Source organism: Lissotriton vulgaris, chromosome 7, assembly GCF_964263255.1.
Source record: "Lissotriton vulgaris chromosome 7, aLisVul1.2, whole genome shotgun sequence".
Lineage (NCBI taxonomy): Eukaryota > Metazoa > Chordata > Amphibia > Caudata > Salamandridae > Lissotriton > Lissotriton vulgaris.
In genome coordinates this window covers 1,249,694,829-1,249,712,141 of record NC_141695.1, presented here as the reverse complement: position 1 = coordinate 1,249,712,141, position 17,313 = coordinate 1,249,694,829, and the positions used below count along the sequence as shown (strand labels likewise).

Here is a 17,313-nt window from a genome sequence, read left to right as displayed (position 1 = left end):
ATGAAGCTTCTGGATCTCTTCTTTGATTGATTGGTACTTGGGTATATTCAATAACAGCCTGGCTGCAGCATTCTGCACCATCTGGAGTTTCCTCAAATGTTGTTTCTATAGCCCAAGGTATAGGCCGTTACAATAATCCAATTTTGACAGCACCAAGGTTGTTACAACTGTTTTCCTAAGATCATAGGGAATGTAAGGCATTACCTTCCTAAGTTTCTTTAACAGATAGAAAGAGGCTGAGACTGTGGCATTAGTTTGTTGGGCGTGTGTAAGTTTGTTGTCCATCAATACTTCGAGATTTTTGGCCTTCTCTACTGGATTAGGGGGTCTGTCCGAATTCGGCCGGCCACCACAGTCCGTCCCATTTTGGTTGAAGATTACCAAAGATCACCACTTCGGTTTTGTCCGAATTCAACTATAGACAATGTCTTCCCATCCAGTAGCTGATTTCCCTCATGCAATGCTGAAACTGCATTGCCGGGGATAATGTATTTTTGTATGCCGCGACAACAATCTGAGTGTCGTCCCCATATGATGTCCATTTGAAACCGAACTGCTGTATTAAGGGTGCTAGTTCTGAAACGTAAACATTAAACAAAGATGGACTTAACGACGAGCCTTGAGGGACCCCACATGGCAATACATAAGTGTTGAAGAGACAGTGCATGCGCTGTCTAGCCTAGGCCTAAAAACAAAAGTGCAGGCATATTGCTCTTTGCCAAAATAATCAGCTTTTTATGCATTTAATGCTTTACTAACACAAGACGTGCTGCTAAAAAATAAGATAAAAGAAACACAGGAAAACAAATGCAAAAGGTTGTTGTATTGCTATATAATGAGTGCTTATCAGGTTTAAAAGAGTAGGTAAAAAATTGTACTCTTCTCCCTTTTCTGTAGAAAATTTAATTTGCGATTCTTTCAAATAATGTCATGTGAAACACCAGTATTTACATTTTGCTTTATGCAGAGGGCATCACTTGTGTTTCCATTCCCATAAACCAGGACAAATTCTCCCACCGCCTGCACGTCCCCCTTAAATGCAATGAGGTCAGTGTCATAAGTAAAACTGAAGATATAGTTGACACCTTGAAAGGTCAAATTTACCAGGAGATGACAAACAGGCATAATTTGTAAAGCTCCAAGTGCAGGGCCCCAAAGATTAATTAGGAGCCCGTGGTGGTGCTGCCGAATGTGGGTTAGCCGAATACCACTGCTGCCTAGTGTTGACTGCACCCCATGTCTGTTTCTTCCACTACCTCACCCTGTCCATCTCATAGGTTCATTTTGTGATTCACCTGTGATTTCTTCTCTTGTCACTGTTTGCCAATCTTTCTCTTCCCCTGTCTTCCTCCCTTTTCTTAATGTCTCTCTCTTGCTCTCAGTCATAGTCTGATGATAAGACATAAGTCCGAAATACCCAAAAATGAGTGCAGGTGCTCACCACCGACAACCACTGGCACAAATTAAGCACAGTTCAAGTCAGGAAGATAACCCATAAATGGATCAACCTGTAGGGTACGATGGGAAAATTCTGCAGTGTCATGAGAACTGGAGCAATGAATGTTCCTGGCCTGGACATGGAATGCTGGAAAGGCCTCATACTAGGGGCCACTTCCGGATGCAACAAAAGCAACTGAGCCAACCCACAGTACACATGGCCAAGCCATGTTGGGTTCTTCTTTGAAGCTCCAACAGACCCAGCTTAGCAAGAGCACAAATGACTCCCCAGGCTCTCTGTATTAGTAGGTATGTACAACTGCAGGGTGCCTTTTGAGGACATAGCCTTGCATTCAGGAGCGGCAGGAGCCCGGGTGGTTCTAGGCCATCCCTTGGTGCGTGAGCTCCACCACTTAGCCAGATAGTATTTGAAGTCCAGGGCAGGGAAGCTGGGGGCAGAATCTGGGTTCTTTAGCAGAACTTTTGATTTGGGACTTATTTCTGGAGAGAGTTGGGTGGGAGGGTGTAGATATTTCTTGCTCCTCCTGCTCGAGCGCCATCTCATCCAGGCAGGCTGCGGCTCTCGGCTGCTGCAGCACAACATTCAGGCTGTTATGTACTAAGTTCCTTGACAGTAATAGCATATTCCATCCACAAGCAGCTCGGTGCTGTGTTCTTGAGATTTGCATCGTTTGATGCACTTGGTGCAACCTTTCATGGCTTTAAACTAAACTTGTGACAGGGTAATTGTTCAGCAAAAGACAATTGAGCTCAGGAGCTCTGCATATGGAGTCCTCGTCTCCCCTGGATCTTCTCAGGTCAGACCTAGCACAGGGCCATGCTGCCCCTGTTATTAAGCAGGTGAGTACTTAACTTTTCTCTAGCAGGGCCTTCCCTTTAGGCGTCAGTCCACTTGATGCGATCATGTCTCTGTCAAGAAAAGTCATCCACACGAAAGGCAACCTTGGCAGGGATAGCAGGAAAGCAGACTCTTGGGTCAGTGGTGCACAGAAGGCTCTATAAGGACCCCTGCTGCCTCCCCTAGAGACATGCTGCTGGACAGCTTTAGAGAGGTTCGACCAATCAATGTTAAAAAACACTATATTCAGAGTATAGTCCCAAAAAAGGACTCTGCCCAATTTGAAAACAGCATCAGTTTGTCTGCACCCAAAGCTCAATCTCATACAGGATAAAAATGCGAGAACAATGGGTGATCCATATCTCAGTTAGCATTTAAGGGGCTACCCACCTCCTTGAGAAAATAAGCAGAGGGGAACATGGGGTTGCCTTAAATAGAGATAGGTGGGTAATAAAGTAGTCCCGTTGATTCCTTCTTTCTGTGCCAACTGACAACGCCATCACTCACACCCTGCCCAAAGATAATTTGCGCTCCTGATTGGTCATCTGACCTGTGTCTGTCCTGAGATGCTGGAATCCCCTGGCTGCTCCTACCCTTCTCCATCAGATAAGGGCTCTTAACATCACCTTTCTATGGTGCCTCTTAAGGTCTACTTTCACCCCAGATGTTTTACAACATTGTGTGAGTTCACTCAGAACGTGGGTTGGAGATTAAGGCCCTATTGTAACATGAATTCATTTTAAGAGGTCTCATTTTAGAAAGTAATAAATGGCCATTTATTTCTGATTGCATGCGGGATGCATAGTGTGCCTACAGGGCCGGACTGGCCCTAGAGGGCATCGGGCATTTTCCCGGTGGGCCGGAAGGGCGGGGGCAGGTTTTGGACCAATTTTGGGACAGGAGCCAAGTTTTGCAGCGGTGTGCTGCAATATCGGCCCCATGAACCCCTGAAAAAACAGCACTGTTCCCACCAGCACCTCCCTCGGGGGCAGCTCTGACTGAATTTCCTGGCCTGGTTTGCGTTCCCAGTCCGGCCCTGTGTGCCCATACGTTGCAAGGCCTTGCCAGAGTACTGAGGCAAGCATTGGTGGTGGCAATAATCTTTTCAAATGCAGGGGGAAGTAAAAGTCCATGGATCAGATCACAATTCACTGACCAAAGTTCACTTAAGTCCACAGAGAGCTGCAGGCCAATTTAAAAGTCTTTTAAGAATTTCATGTTCCTGGATCAAGAACGAGTAGAGTAGAAGAGAGTCGAGTGAGCAAAGCCTGTTGATTTTTCAGGGATCTTTTATCGAAATCCTCGTATCTCGTTTTACGAGCCTAGGCAGATTTAGGTAGGTCGACCATAGATGTTTAGGCAGCTGGTAGCATAGGAAAGAACACTGCCTAAGCCGTCTGGTGCCAGGCTATAGAGTGCATTGAGTGTCGGGTACAAGGCTTGGAAGCCAGCTAATTCTTTGTTTAATGACAAAGGCAGGGATGACCTTCATTTAGTGATGTGATAAGAGCACTTGAAGTTGAAGATTGCTCTTACCGTATGAAAAGTGAGCATTTCTTTGAGAGCTTCAGCAATTCCTCTTTGAGTCATCATAAAAAGAACATGCCTCAATATCTGAACACACCATGGTCTTCCTTGTAGAAAACCTGTGTAAGGAGCTAATTTCATCTCCTCTCCTCTATAATAAGCAGTAGCGTAGCAAGGATTTCATGGGCCCTGGTGCAAGCAAGGAAAATGGCCCCTCTGACCGATGTTGGGGTATTAAAATACAGCATTATCAGGGTTCAGTAGGCCCCCGTCGCACTGTACCAGCTGCACCAATGGTAGCTACGCCCCTACAAATGAGAAGGCTAAGGATGACACTAGCTCACCCATACACCCAACTTACAGAAGCAGTGCAGCCATGGAGCTCCATATCAAAATATTAAATTTTTCACATCGACCCAGGGGCGTAGCCTCCCTTATTTCAGCAAGCGCAGTGCACTGGGGGCCAGAGCCCGAGAGGCCCATCAATCCTGATTATTGCTATATTTTACAACTCAAACAGCACCAATGGATACATTTTCTTCTTTGCACTAGGGCCCATGAGACACAGGCTACACTACTATGTCGATCTAAAAAAATATTGAAAGCAGAATATTGGCTACCACTAATCTCCAACTATATCGTGGGAGGTATGGATAAATTATTCTTAACTCCACATCAACGCACCTTGACAATATTTTCTGGTTCTGGCTGAACATGGCTGGCCCTGCTTTAGCGCTGCTGGCGCCCGGTGCGAGAATCATTTTCGGCGCCCCCACACCCCAAGACCGCCTTCTCGGATTCTCTCACTACCACCGGGCATAAGTGCCCCTCAGCTCTCTGAGCATAAGTTATTGCTAAACACATTGCCTCCCCCTGAGTTTAGCGCCCCCTCCCTAGGTCAGCACCCAGTGCGGCCGCACCAGTCGCACTGCCCTAAATCCGGCCCTGTCTGTGGTTATAAACTTGATGTAGGTTAGTTTAATACCTCAGACGATGGTTTCTCGTTAAAGCCTTCTGGTTGCACACACGTCAGTGCGAGCTCTCTGGCTGCCACCCCCTTCTCTGGCTCCCATTTACTGTCTTCCCTGGTTTTCTTCCCTATACAGCCCTCGCCGGTTCTCTCTCTTCAATGTATGCTATTTGTCTCTCTCTCTTTAATGTATATTCTTTCTTTCTCTCTGTATATTCTTTGCCTCTCTCTCTCTTTAATGTACATTCTTTGTCTCTGTCACTCTCTTTAATGTATATTCTTTGTCCCTCTCTCTTGTACATTTTTTGCCTCCTGCTTGCTCTTCCACACTCTATCATTATCCATTCTCTCTGTTTCGTTCTCTACTATTTCTACTTCCTACTTCCCCGTGACACTCGACTCCCTTCCCCCAGCTCCTCCAGCCACAAAAGACCCTGAACACTCTTTTCGGGTTAGATTAGCTCCAAATCTAATGTATAAATAACACGGGGCCCTGTTGACACATATGAGCGCGCGCCGGTAATGCGAGCTGGCAGGAGCCGGGCCCGGGGCGGCCCCTCCCCGTCGGCTGCTCGCTGTACCAGAGCCCCCGGCTCCGGGCGCGCGGGGAGGCCTCGCCGCCATTAGCCTCTGCCAGGCTCTGGCTGCTGGTGCAGCGCGAGGAGACACGGTGCCCCACCTCATTACCCCTGGCACAGCTTCACCGAGGCAGGCACGGCGCGGCCTGCCCTTCTGAGCACCAGCTCCGCCGCTCCCAGGCAGGGGGCCTGTCTGGCACCGGCAGCAGGTCGCGCCTGGCGCCCGGGCCTAACGCGGCGCTTCGGCACGGACAAGGGAGCATGGTCGCTGAATTATTGGTCGAGCCCGGGTCAAATTTGCAGCTCCATGGAGGACATGCGTCCCCCGCAGCCCTCTGGGATACTGTTGCCCAAGCGACCAACTTCAAGAGCAACTATCTCCGACGTGATCTTACACCCGGGAGACCTGTCCAGGCAGCCAAGCATGTTTTGTCCCATCATATTTATTGTTACTTCATTTTAACTCTCTACCATCCCTCTGTTCTCTAACTCATAAACGTTCTTCCTTTCCTCCGGTGACTACATTCGCCTTCCTCTTTACTATTTTGTAACTGTGTTTCTCCTCTTTCCTTTATCGCGCTCCCTTTCTTTTATCCGGAATGCTTACATCTAAATTTATATCTAAATGCGTAAATAATTGTTCTCTAACTCATGAACTCCTGCTTTCTTCTTTTCCTTTCCTCTCGTGACACTCTACACTCACCTTACTCTTTTTAAACTGTGTTTCTCCTCTCCTTTATTGCTCTGCCTTTCTTTTAGCCGGAATGCTTACATCTAAATTTAAATCTAAATGCTTAAATATTTAATTGATAATTAATTAAATCATGAATTCTTAAATATAAACCTTAAACTTTAAATCTAAGCTTATTACTGTTCCTGTTTGCAGTTTTCAAATTGTTGCCTTCTTATTCCCTCCCTCACTTTTCCTCTACTGCTCATCTCCCTCTTTTCGAACATTATCCTCACCATCCTCTATCATTACAAAATCGCTAGCCGGCCATACTAATGGTACAAGTACATCAAAAAAATGCCAGAAGCATATTATGTAACATGATGTACTATACCACACCATAAAATACTATCTTAGTATACCATAGCAGTTACAATCACTTATCTCTTTACACATATAATCAAATACCTGATTACCAGCATACTGTCGGCAGCCTGGACTCCCAAAACTGTAGCATTATCCACAGTGTGATCCATTATCAGAAATGGGGAAGGGTTTATAATGGTTATTTCATACCTACTCTCTCCCAGAACAAGGGTTACAAAAGATGCTACTGATGATTCATTATAGAGTGGCTCTGTGCCGTTCTCTTTCATTTGACTAAAACCACAGCACTGTTTTCAGCATTTGTGTCTCCAGGGGTGGCTCCTCCACTAAGGCGGAGGAGTGTCGCCCCACTGAGCAGGTTGCAAAAAGGGAAAAAAAAGGATAACTCATTGTTATTATCATTTTATTTTTCCCCTTGCTCAGCTTGATAGGGGCCGGGCTGCTCTGCTCAAAGAACAGGGCAGGGTAGGAGTGGTTTGCCCACTCCAAGTGTGCAGGGCCCTTTGGCCGGCTGTCTCGGGCCGGCCAAACCATCATGCACACTTTGCATGTTCTCCATGCAGGCTGCATTACAGCTTGCATGGAGAACATGCCCACCCTCCCATTCTCTGGCTGAGCGCCAAACGACAGCGCTCAGACCAATAACAACGCTGCATTGCAGCATTGTGATTGGCTATTGGGAGGCTGGGAGCCGGATGCATCCTGCTTCCTCCTTCCTGCCCTGGAAGCGGGGTAGAGGACTGAGAGAAGGGGACAACAGGCGGCAGTGGCAGACAGGTAAGTGTGTATTTTCATTTTAATTTAATACCCTCCTCCCCACCGCTTTCAAATACCAGCCGCCACTGCGTGTCTCTATTCCCCAGGGGAACAATAAATGCACCTCTTGGTAATAGCCCACTTGTCCGATCAGTTTACGTCCCCCAGTTTGAAGCTTTCTGGTATAAATACATTTCTTGCCTATTGCACACTGACAACTTTCTGAGGTGAAGGTAAACACGTTTTTCCCTTGGATCACACTTTTGAAAAAGTTGGGATAGATACTGGGATCCAAATCCAGGTTTTTCAGCTCAGAGGCAGACCATCCTTGCACTGACCCTTCCCCCGCCCATCTTCTCCCCAAGGATTCACCAGTGGTAAATAATCCACAGTCTTTGACACTCAAAGCACCTGTTCGGAACCCCTTGGAAGTTCATTGACTGATGGCCACACAGGCAAGATCTGCTGACTCAGCAGTCGTTAATGATGTTCTGTAAAACACACTGTAATACCAGAATGACAGAGTATCAATATTTCTCCAAAGAAGCCTTTATGGCTATGATAATAGCTTGTTTTTTTAAAATAATGCTTGCTGGCGCAGTGTTGATGTTTCATAGCAGTGTAATACATTTCAGCAGCAAATGTTCACCTGACATCAACACCTTCCCTTTCTTCGTCAGTAAGTGCTTTCAACATTAAATATATTCGGTTCTTGCTCCTGGGCCCTCGGGTAAATTAGGTAAAAGCCTCTGTCGGCGTGGAATCGTCTCCTATCACCAGCTAGAGTTCCTTTCCACCCTGAGATTACTTCATCATGACTGAAGTTACTATCATTATTCAGAGGGGTGGCATTTCTAAGCACAAAATCTGACAAATCTCTTAACTAAATTGTGCTATAAATTATTCATATTCAATGCTGAGTGCTGCATCAAAGCCTGCTAAGTACATACCAAACAGTTGCTTCATTCTGATTTGGGTGCACACTTGTTTATCTGCGAACAAATAAACAGACCACAACCACATTCTTTTTTTGCTGTTCAGTGTTTCAGGCAGGTCAAACCAGGATTCTTAAAGTGAATGGGGATGGGCACATTGTTAGACCTGACGTGGGTACCTTGCTCACTTTGCCGCTGGATTCAAGCTAGCCTGGCTGATGAGAGGTTACCTTGAAACTGGTCCTAGGATGCTTGTTTCCGGTCCAGGGAAGAGATGGCTTTGCATCTCGGTCTGGACTGTTCCCATGAGGAGCAGGGTCAAAACTGATTTTCATATGGCTGCGTCTGAACTGGGGTGGTGAAGTGAGCAAAGGAACGATGATGGATTCAACCCAGATTTAATAGTGACGGGGTGAGTGCCTGAAAAATGTCAGCACTCCGTCCATCATCCTATTGTGTTTACTTTGATAGCATTGACCAGCTATACATGTCTCTAATCAATATTGGTGTCCTTCCCACCCACCCCAAGGACCCATACATACAAGGTACCACCTATGTTCACACTAGCGGTGGGAAAATTTCATTTTTTTTCTTTACATGATGTGCGCAGTTTTTTACAAAAAATTAAGCGCGTTTGCTGGTTGTTTGGATAAAAAACTACGCAAGGGCATAGGTTGCGTACAAAAATCACAAAATACTGGCGGGAGACTGGTTTGAGGGGAAAATGTCTTGCTGTCACAACACATCTATTTCAAATTTCCACTGAGACACTTGGCGATCAAACCAGTCTCACAGGGATAGATTACACGAAAAAGCAAAATCGGTGGAAGATAAAATGTGAAATGTGTGAAACGTTCAAGAATTACTCAAGATTTTGATGAAGTACAAAAAGATGGGCTAGTGAAGGTGTGACGGCCAGGAAGAGAAGCTTTATAGCAAACAAACCATACCCATCACCGTTGACTTTACTCAAGCCGAGGTCTTTAAACTGTGGGACGCACTCCCGGAGAGGGGAGGAAGGTGTGGGGGGCGTCCGTGACTGCATTCCCAGGGGGGCGCAAATGCAAGTAGTGGTAAATGAGGATGGCCGGGAAGCTCGACCTTGTTTGCTTGGCGCATTTCCAGGCTTTCTTCATTTATATGCAGTAGGTGAAATAGATTCAAAGTGTGGAACTGTGATCCTGAGTGCCCTGGGGGCACAGCCAGTGAGAAGGTGAGAGGCGTGGTTGAGTCAAAGATGTGGCTAAAAAGAACAAAATGTTCAATAACTTTTTTTGCAGAATGAGCAAACTGCATATAAAAGAAAAAGCACACACACTTTAAATGAAAAATAAATGCAAGTTAAACTCATCAGTGAAAAATGTCCTCTTTTACATTACGAAAAGTGACTTATGTATTTATAGTGCTACAATGTCCCAGCCTGTGGCAAAAAGCACTGTGCATATGTAAACCATTTATATGCTTTTTGATTTATAAAGCGCACAGTTACCCGAAGATTTCATGGCACTAAAATGAGAATCAAACACGGAAACAAATAGGTGAACAGTGATGTGACTGAGGAAGCTTGTGCCATTACAATATAATATACATTTCTATGTATATATCTTAATAATAATCACAGTATACTTAGAAGCATTTTTATTGGTGACCATGAAAAGGACGTACTCCAGAACTAAACTGGTAACACCCTTAAATTACCGCTGAAGAAGAATACATCTTTGTCTTCATTGAGCTACAAGTCACTTCATCAGTTAAAGCATGTACTAGCTCTCAAGCAGCCTTTATGTGTGTTGCTTAACCAATTGCACAGGGTCGAGCGATATAAGGGGCCAATGAAACTCAGGGCACTGGATTTATGTGGCATGATAGGACCAAATCGTGTGTCTGGTTTAACTGAATTATGCAGCAAGAAAGGGCAAATTATGCTGCGTAATGCGGCATATTTTGTGATAGTATTACTTTATTATTTTGTCATTTTTACATTTATTAACACTATCTGGCATAGTTTTCACCTCATTAGTACCGATGTAACACCCAAATATAGCAATAAGCAAGAAAAAGATTGCCAGTTAACTTTGAGATGGTACTGTGCTGCAACATGTCACTGTGTTTTGTAACTTTTGATCCATTTGAGCTAGACTTTACTTTGCAGCAGTTGATGAGTTATGTGGCAAATATGGCAAATCCATATTTATGCAGAAAAGACAGTGGCCGCAAAATTGCATAATTTTGTGGTATTGACTAAACCCCAGTTATTGCTTTTTTACTATCCTTCCTCGCCTGCCTGAGGTTTCGAGCACTTTGGACCTCGGACCAATGGTCCAGGGGAAGTAAAAATGGAAGCAAAGGAGGCACTTTCGTTTGGGCATCAGAGAAATGCCTGCGGCAGAGATGGGGCAAGATGGAAACTCATGTTTTTAACAAAGGGCAGAAACAACTGCCCACTTCGCATGGCAGTGGGTATTATTAGTGAAGCGGGTGCTGCAGCTCCGGGTCCAGAGGCCAGAGGGACCTAATGGATCACAATTATGACTGTCTTTCTCTATAAAAGGGTATGGGGGTTAATTTTCCTTGGTAGCATAAGGGCCAAGATAACCTTGTCGCGTAGTTCCTAAAACTACATATGATCTGCACGATTGTAGGTCATATAAATGAAGGGATTGGTGTCTAGACTGATTCCGGACAACCCCACAGTGTATGTCAGCCCACAGTGCCATTACAAGCCCTCTAAACTTACCATGGAGCAAACAGTTTCTGTCAACCATTGAACATGACAGCCCTTGACCCTTCAGTGATCGTGGAAGCAGTACAGTACTTTTTGCACAGTTAGTCTCAAAAAGATACACAGATTAAACGTTGGGGACGTTTTCAATAAGTATTTATTGAACCAGTGTCATTCTAGTATAAAACATGTTTGCTGCGACAATCATTAGGGAGAAGCAAATGGAAGAGATTACAAGCACCAACAGAGTAAATAAAAGGTAGAATTCTACCATGGTGCTCAACAGTGAGAATATGCAGGCATATAAATATGACTGTAATCAAGCGTACTCCTACTATGCAGACCCCACCTAAGTGTACCTAGCATGTATGCAAAGCCAAGAATCTCCTAGGAAAAGGCCAATCCCATTACCTGATGGGAGAGAATGAAGGACACCGTCTTGGTCACAAGTTGGACACCCCAGAAGTGATGTCAGACCGCTGTGTGTTGAAGATTCAGCGTGCCGGGACCACAGTGTCTTGTGTCAGCGTGGAAGTGTCTCCTCTAGATATCCAGTGAAGTTGCGCTTCTTTTATATCACAGGGATAGCCTTGGGGTTCCTACCTCAATCGATGTGTTGTAAGTATGATTATGAAAATGAGCCTAAATCAATAATTGCAATTATGCAAAGTAGTTCTGTCACCCTAGGATGAAGATAGCCATGACTTTCCTAAAGAGTATGTTAATCCTGTTATGTACGTCATGTGCAGGGGGTTTTACCAAGAATCCTCATACATAATAAATGAGGCTAGTTTCAAGGAAACCAAAACACATTTATTCAGCACATAACTGGGTAAAGGGTCAGTTCTAGAACCGTTATGCAGAGCAAGGTAGGATAAATATAGGCAAAAGGTTGCTTTGCTACTTGGACCTAGGTTGGGAACATAACGCCTTTGGGGGGGGGACACGTGGGACATCCTTTTTTTCTAAAAGTGAGGAGATATGGCATAATGGTGAGAGCTACTAAATTTGGAACAGGGGAACCTGGTTCAGCTCCCAGCATCAGCTCAACATTCTGTGATTCTGGGCCAATGACAGAAAAATGAATCTGACTGTGTGTAATTTAACTGGTGCTCATGTAAAGTGTACATAATATTGTAGATAATCCAAGGTTAATGGCCCTGCGCACTCACCCACAAAGTCACTTATCCATCTGATACACATGTTTCATTTAACACTGAAGGGTAGTGGGGAACAAGGATAAAAAAAAACACCTTCTAAACAAAAAACACAAATACTAAAAAGAAAATTATGTTATTAACTTGTATTTTTAACATTATGTAGAGCTCATTCAGAATTTAGTTCAGTATGTCATATAACATTGTATAGGGTCGGATACTATCATTTAGTATGAAAACATATAACAGACATAAATGAAACAAGGTGATTTCAAGTTATATATAGGACCTGAAGATGCTGCCGTACAACCGCAATACATGAGCTGGCATCTTCAGCATCTATGTTAAATTGTCTATATAATTTGAAATAATTTAGCTTGATTTATGTCTGTCATATGATCTTTTCATACTAGGTGATGTTGTCCGAACCTATACAATGTAATATATGACATATTGTTCAAAATTTTTAATGAAATGTCTCTAATGATAAAAATACAAGTTAACAACAGAATTCTTTTTTTGTATTTATGTTTTTTGTTTAGAAAGCTTTTTTTATTCTTACTCCCCACTACCCACTCATGTAACGTGTTCCATTGCCCTTGGGCTGAGTCTGTGCTATATAAAACTCCAATAAACAAAAGGTATAGAGAGCTTCTTTCAAGATTCAAGTGACAAGGTATAGTGGGGGAAGGGGTGACACAGGCAAATAGCAGATAGAGTACTACTCAGGGCCACACCTATCACAGTTGCATTGAAGCCCAGAAGTGCAAGGGACTCACAACACCCATAATTATGGGGAGCACAGTTTTTTTTCTCCCAATTTCTGTTCTCGTTGATGAACTTGCCCTATTTGCCCCATTATAAATCTCACATTTATTGTGGATTATGAGCTACATACAAATGACCCCGGAGATGATCTACGTACAGCCTTGCCCCTCCTGCTCCCCCAGTCCTTACTACAAAGCTTTGAAGGGGTTCTCCGACTTCGTTACATTTTCCTTAGGGGGGCTCAGAGCAAAAACGTTTAAAGACCTCTGCCTAATACAATGTGTATGACTGTGACAGAGGTCAGGAAGATCAGTTAATATATTAGTGACTGTCCCCCAAACTCACACTCAGCATTCACATTCAATTCTTACAACCACTACTCACATCCTACTCACATGCAATGCGGATGTAGGCCTTCTGGCTCTTCGTTGTCCCTGAGGAGCTCCAGGCCACACATTGGCACCAGTACTCTTCTAGCCCAAAGATCTTTTCCACCTGCTGCCGCGAGATTTCAATTCTTACCGACATCACCGGCAAACCTACAAGGCAGTGAAAGGAGATAATTGCGACAAGGCTCAAATGATATTATTTTGCAAAATTAATTCCATAAAACAACACTTCACGTCATCAATAGGTCTTAAAACAGACTGACTATTACATAACCCCAGTGATTATCATCATATAATAAAATATGGACCAATAATTCAGTTTAGCAAGAGCATTATGCTTATAATGAAAGTTTATTGTCATCATCATATTTTTGTCAGATGTATTGATTTTCCACAATACATAAATATGCATAAAATAATACAGTAAACTGAATCCGAAGTATCAAAACTTCATACCAAAAAGTGCAAGTGTATATCCATAAAACTATATATAAAAAAGCACAACAATGAATTGGTTACAAAAAACCTGTATAGGACCAATTATAAAACCAATTGATCGTGCGCCTTAGATTAGCTGCTGGAACTTTCTTCTTGGCAGCCAATCCTGTAGATAAAGTTTGCAATTCATAACTAGCATCCATTTTTTACACATGAATAAAGTGTCTTTCTTAATTTTACATTCTGCATCTCAAATCAGGTTCTACCCAAAAATGACCGAACCTTGATAAAAAAGGCCAGGTCAAGATAAAGTTAATTTCACGTTGACCGTGGTTCATGTCGCACCTCCACTGCCTGGTAGTGGGATCGCCAAATGCGGTCCATCGCGGGCAACGCAATTCATTTTATGTATTTGTTTGTGTACTTACCTCTGTGCGGCCGTATTCTGCAGTTTACTACCCCCCACCCTACCCCGCCCCCGCCCCACATCAGCGCCCGGCAGCACTCCCACCACGGGAGGTTACTCGGTATTGGTGGTTTCTAGGGGGCTTTTCCACGCCCCAGTTTCTGGCATCTCTTTTTCATGCTCCGCTCCAGAAGCCTTGCTAGTTTCTTGTCTTGGCCCAACTCCCGGCAGCCTCTTCGCGGCTATGATTTGCTGGTTCCCCTCTGTAAAAGCTGCGGATACGTCCTTCGTGTCACTGCAATGTCTTTGTGCTCTGGCCCCAGGCCCTGACTATGCTTCAGTGACCCGGCCTGGGATGCTCTGTTCGCGGTGACCGTGGGGAGGCTGATCCGGCGGGATACAGCGGGGTTTTCACAATGGTTTGGGTAGGATTAGGCATCAAGCTGCGGAGACCCATTTGCTTATTGTGAGAAATGGGGGGCTTGTTCTCTTAGAGATGGGTTGGTCAGGGTCCTGGGACCTCTTTGTGCTCATGTCCCCCTACGAACCCATCCATTCCTGACTCCCCTCCCCCGACGCTCGGTTTAGTCATTCAAAGCAAATCTGAGGTCGTTTGGGATCTAAACTGTTAAAATGTGCAATGTTTACACGCTAGAGTGCATCATGTCCAGGAGCAAAAAGGAAAAAAAAGAGAAAAAGAGGAGATGGAACATTGTCAGGGTAGGGAGGAAGGGGGAGGGGGTTGTTGAACTAGACAGATAGACAGACAGACAGACAGACAGACAGACAGACAGACAGACAGACAGACAGATAGATAGATAGATAGATAGATAGATAGATAGATAGATAGATAGATAGATAGATAGATAGATAGATAGATAGATAGATAGATAGGCGACACAGGGGAGGAAGAAGTGGGATAGAAAAACAGTGAAAGTGTGACAAAAAGAGTGAGAGACAGAGAAATATAGTGTTTTCGTGTGGGGAGAGAGAGACGGAGAAAGAATGAGACAAAGACAGTGAGTGTGTTTAAAAGAGAGAGAGAGGTGGGGGACAACGAGAGGCAGAGAAATCCTGCGAAAGTGAGAGCGCAAGGGAAATAGATAGAGGCATATTTCGATAAACAATATAATCAACCACTAAAAAAATCAATAATCATCGTACAGATATATAAATACATTTGGAACAAGGATTTAAAGAAGCGCAAGCCTCAAAATCCAACAAAGACTGCTAAAATGAGCCTGTTTCCAGTCATAATTAGAGAGCTCGTGCTTGGATGTGGGGCTGCGTCTGGCAGAAAGGAGGTGTTTTTAGGAAGGGAAAATGAGGCCAGTCTTAGAGTGCCCGATACTAGATACATATCTGGGACAACTGCAGCTTGCATATAAATTCAGCAAGTGTAGAGCAGCTGTGGCAGCAATTTCTGTTTCATGACTACCTCGCCGTCTTCCTGATCCCTACTTGATGCGACCCTCCTGTAGAGATGGATAACCCTTATTAGGATATTTTTCAAGAATCTAGCTTTTCTATACAGTCTATAATGTAAGCCTTTCTTCCCTTACTACTTCTAAAACCCACCCTTTCCTGTATTCTAATAGGCTTTGGGGGGTAGCCTACCTTAAGGAGGTGTGCCCCTCTGGGGAGTGTGGGACATGGTGCAGTCCAGGCTGCATTGGGCTTCTATTGGGCTCTTTTTGGGCTGTATCCTACGGTATGAAAACAGCCATTTTATATTCCTTGCCACCATTTTGTGGTGACACGGTGGTCGTCATTAGCTGTTAGAAACATGAGACAGTAGAAAGCAAGATCTCTATCTGGGGTGTGAAGACAGTGGCCACAAGACAAAGGATGAAATGGGGTTTGGGAAAGACTGGATGAGGAAGATTTGGACTCATCATATTGAGGATTACTGGCAGCAAAGCACCATTCGTTTCTGCGTAGGAGATCAGCTTCTCCTTCAGTTCAGAAATGGCTGCAATCAGAGTTGCCAGAAAACCTCCTGTTAGGATGCCCTTTAGGATTTTCGCGTTAGCAGAGATGGCTTTGGTCCTAGAAAAAGAGGCACATCAGACTGGACTTTTAGGAAACGGGCAAAATTGGGCTCAGACCTTCTCCCTTAATGTTCTTCACTAGAGAGACTGCAGAGGGAAGGCTGACCGCTGGCAACTTTGGACGTTAGCATTTTAATTCCTTTGAGGTCGGAGGTACTCTTCTTGAGAGTGCAAGTCATGATTGGTTGTACTCAATGGTCACTTTCTGAGCATTCACACCCTACTCTGTCCCTCCACTTTATCACTAAGTTATTTGACCACGAGGAGAAAAGAAAATGTGATTGGGGAATTTGAAAGTCTCCCTGACTATCAGCTCCCTGTTTGCCTATTTAGGCCAGCATTGTAATTGATCTCTTAGCTATGATTTGGGTGAAAACGGGTGTTTCTGTCCAACTTGGTATTCTTGAGATATTTTGTGATCCAAAATCCTGAAAATTGACACGTGGGAATCAATCAAAGTGTTAACAACAGTTTCCACATGCCATTCCCAATCTATGGGGACTATATGTAATTGGTTGCAGCTCCGCTGTAATAAAGTAACTTGGAAGTCCGAGAGCAGACAGAGATGATTGGGTTTGAGCTATAACCAACAGAGCCCTTTACTGCTGGTGTCCCGGGGCTATACCCCTCTGTTGAGCTAAAAAACGAGCAACATGTACACCCCTTTAGCACTTGACACTCAGGGAAGCAGAGTTAAGCAGTCCAAAGCTTACATAGAGAATTGATGTGGGATAGATACTCAAAGCACTCTCCTCAGTCTCCATCTTATGTGCCACTTTGGTTTAAGACATCAGAACGGATTCCTGGTTGCCACATATAACAGGCAGGCTCCATGAACACAGGAGTGGCACACACACACGGAATCCATGTACCACATGGATGGAGCGAAGGACCAGGTTGCAGGGCAGATCCATTTAAAAATACAAGGGAGGGCTGTAAATGACTGCCCGTGGCAGGTGACAGGTACGAGTACTTGTCCTGCCTTTATCTGTTGCTACCACCATTGTTAGTCATCGGCAGCCCGGTGATCTGCCAGGAGTCACGCAGCTCACGCTCCGTTTGGCATGGCCCTGCCAGACCACAAGGCTCTGCCTCACTTTCCATGTTATAGGAGGTCCTCGGTGCACACACATGATTGTTGAGTGTCTTATTGCGAAAAGTAAAGCAATCTAAAGAACTTCAATGCACAGACTAGCGGTGAGGGCCTGCAAAAGGTGTGCACAAGACAGACTTATTAAATATTGTTCAATCAACTGATGACGC

The 17,313-nt window shown here is 44.4% G+C and overlaps 1 protein-coding gene across 1 annotated transcript in view; it reads right to left on the bottom strand.

Annotated features, from left to right (window-relative positions):
• Window positions 1–17,313, bottom strand: part of UNC5A (unc-5 netrin receptor A) — a 909,459-nt gene that overhangs the window by 368,492 nt on the left and 523,654 nt on the right. Inside the window, exon 3 of the mRNA XM_086931766.1 lies at window positions 13,162–13,305. Coding sequence (XP_086787892.1) covers window positions 13,162–13,305 — 144 coding nt within the window. The remainder of the gene's footprint in view (window positions 1–13,161; window positions 13,306–17,313) is intronic.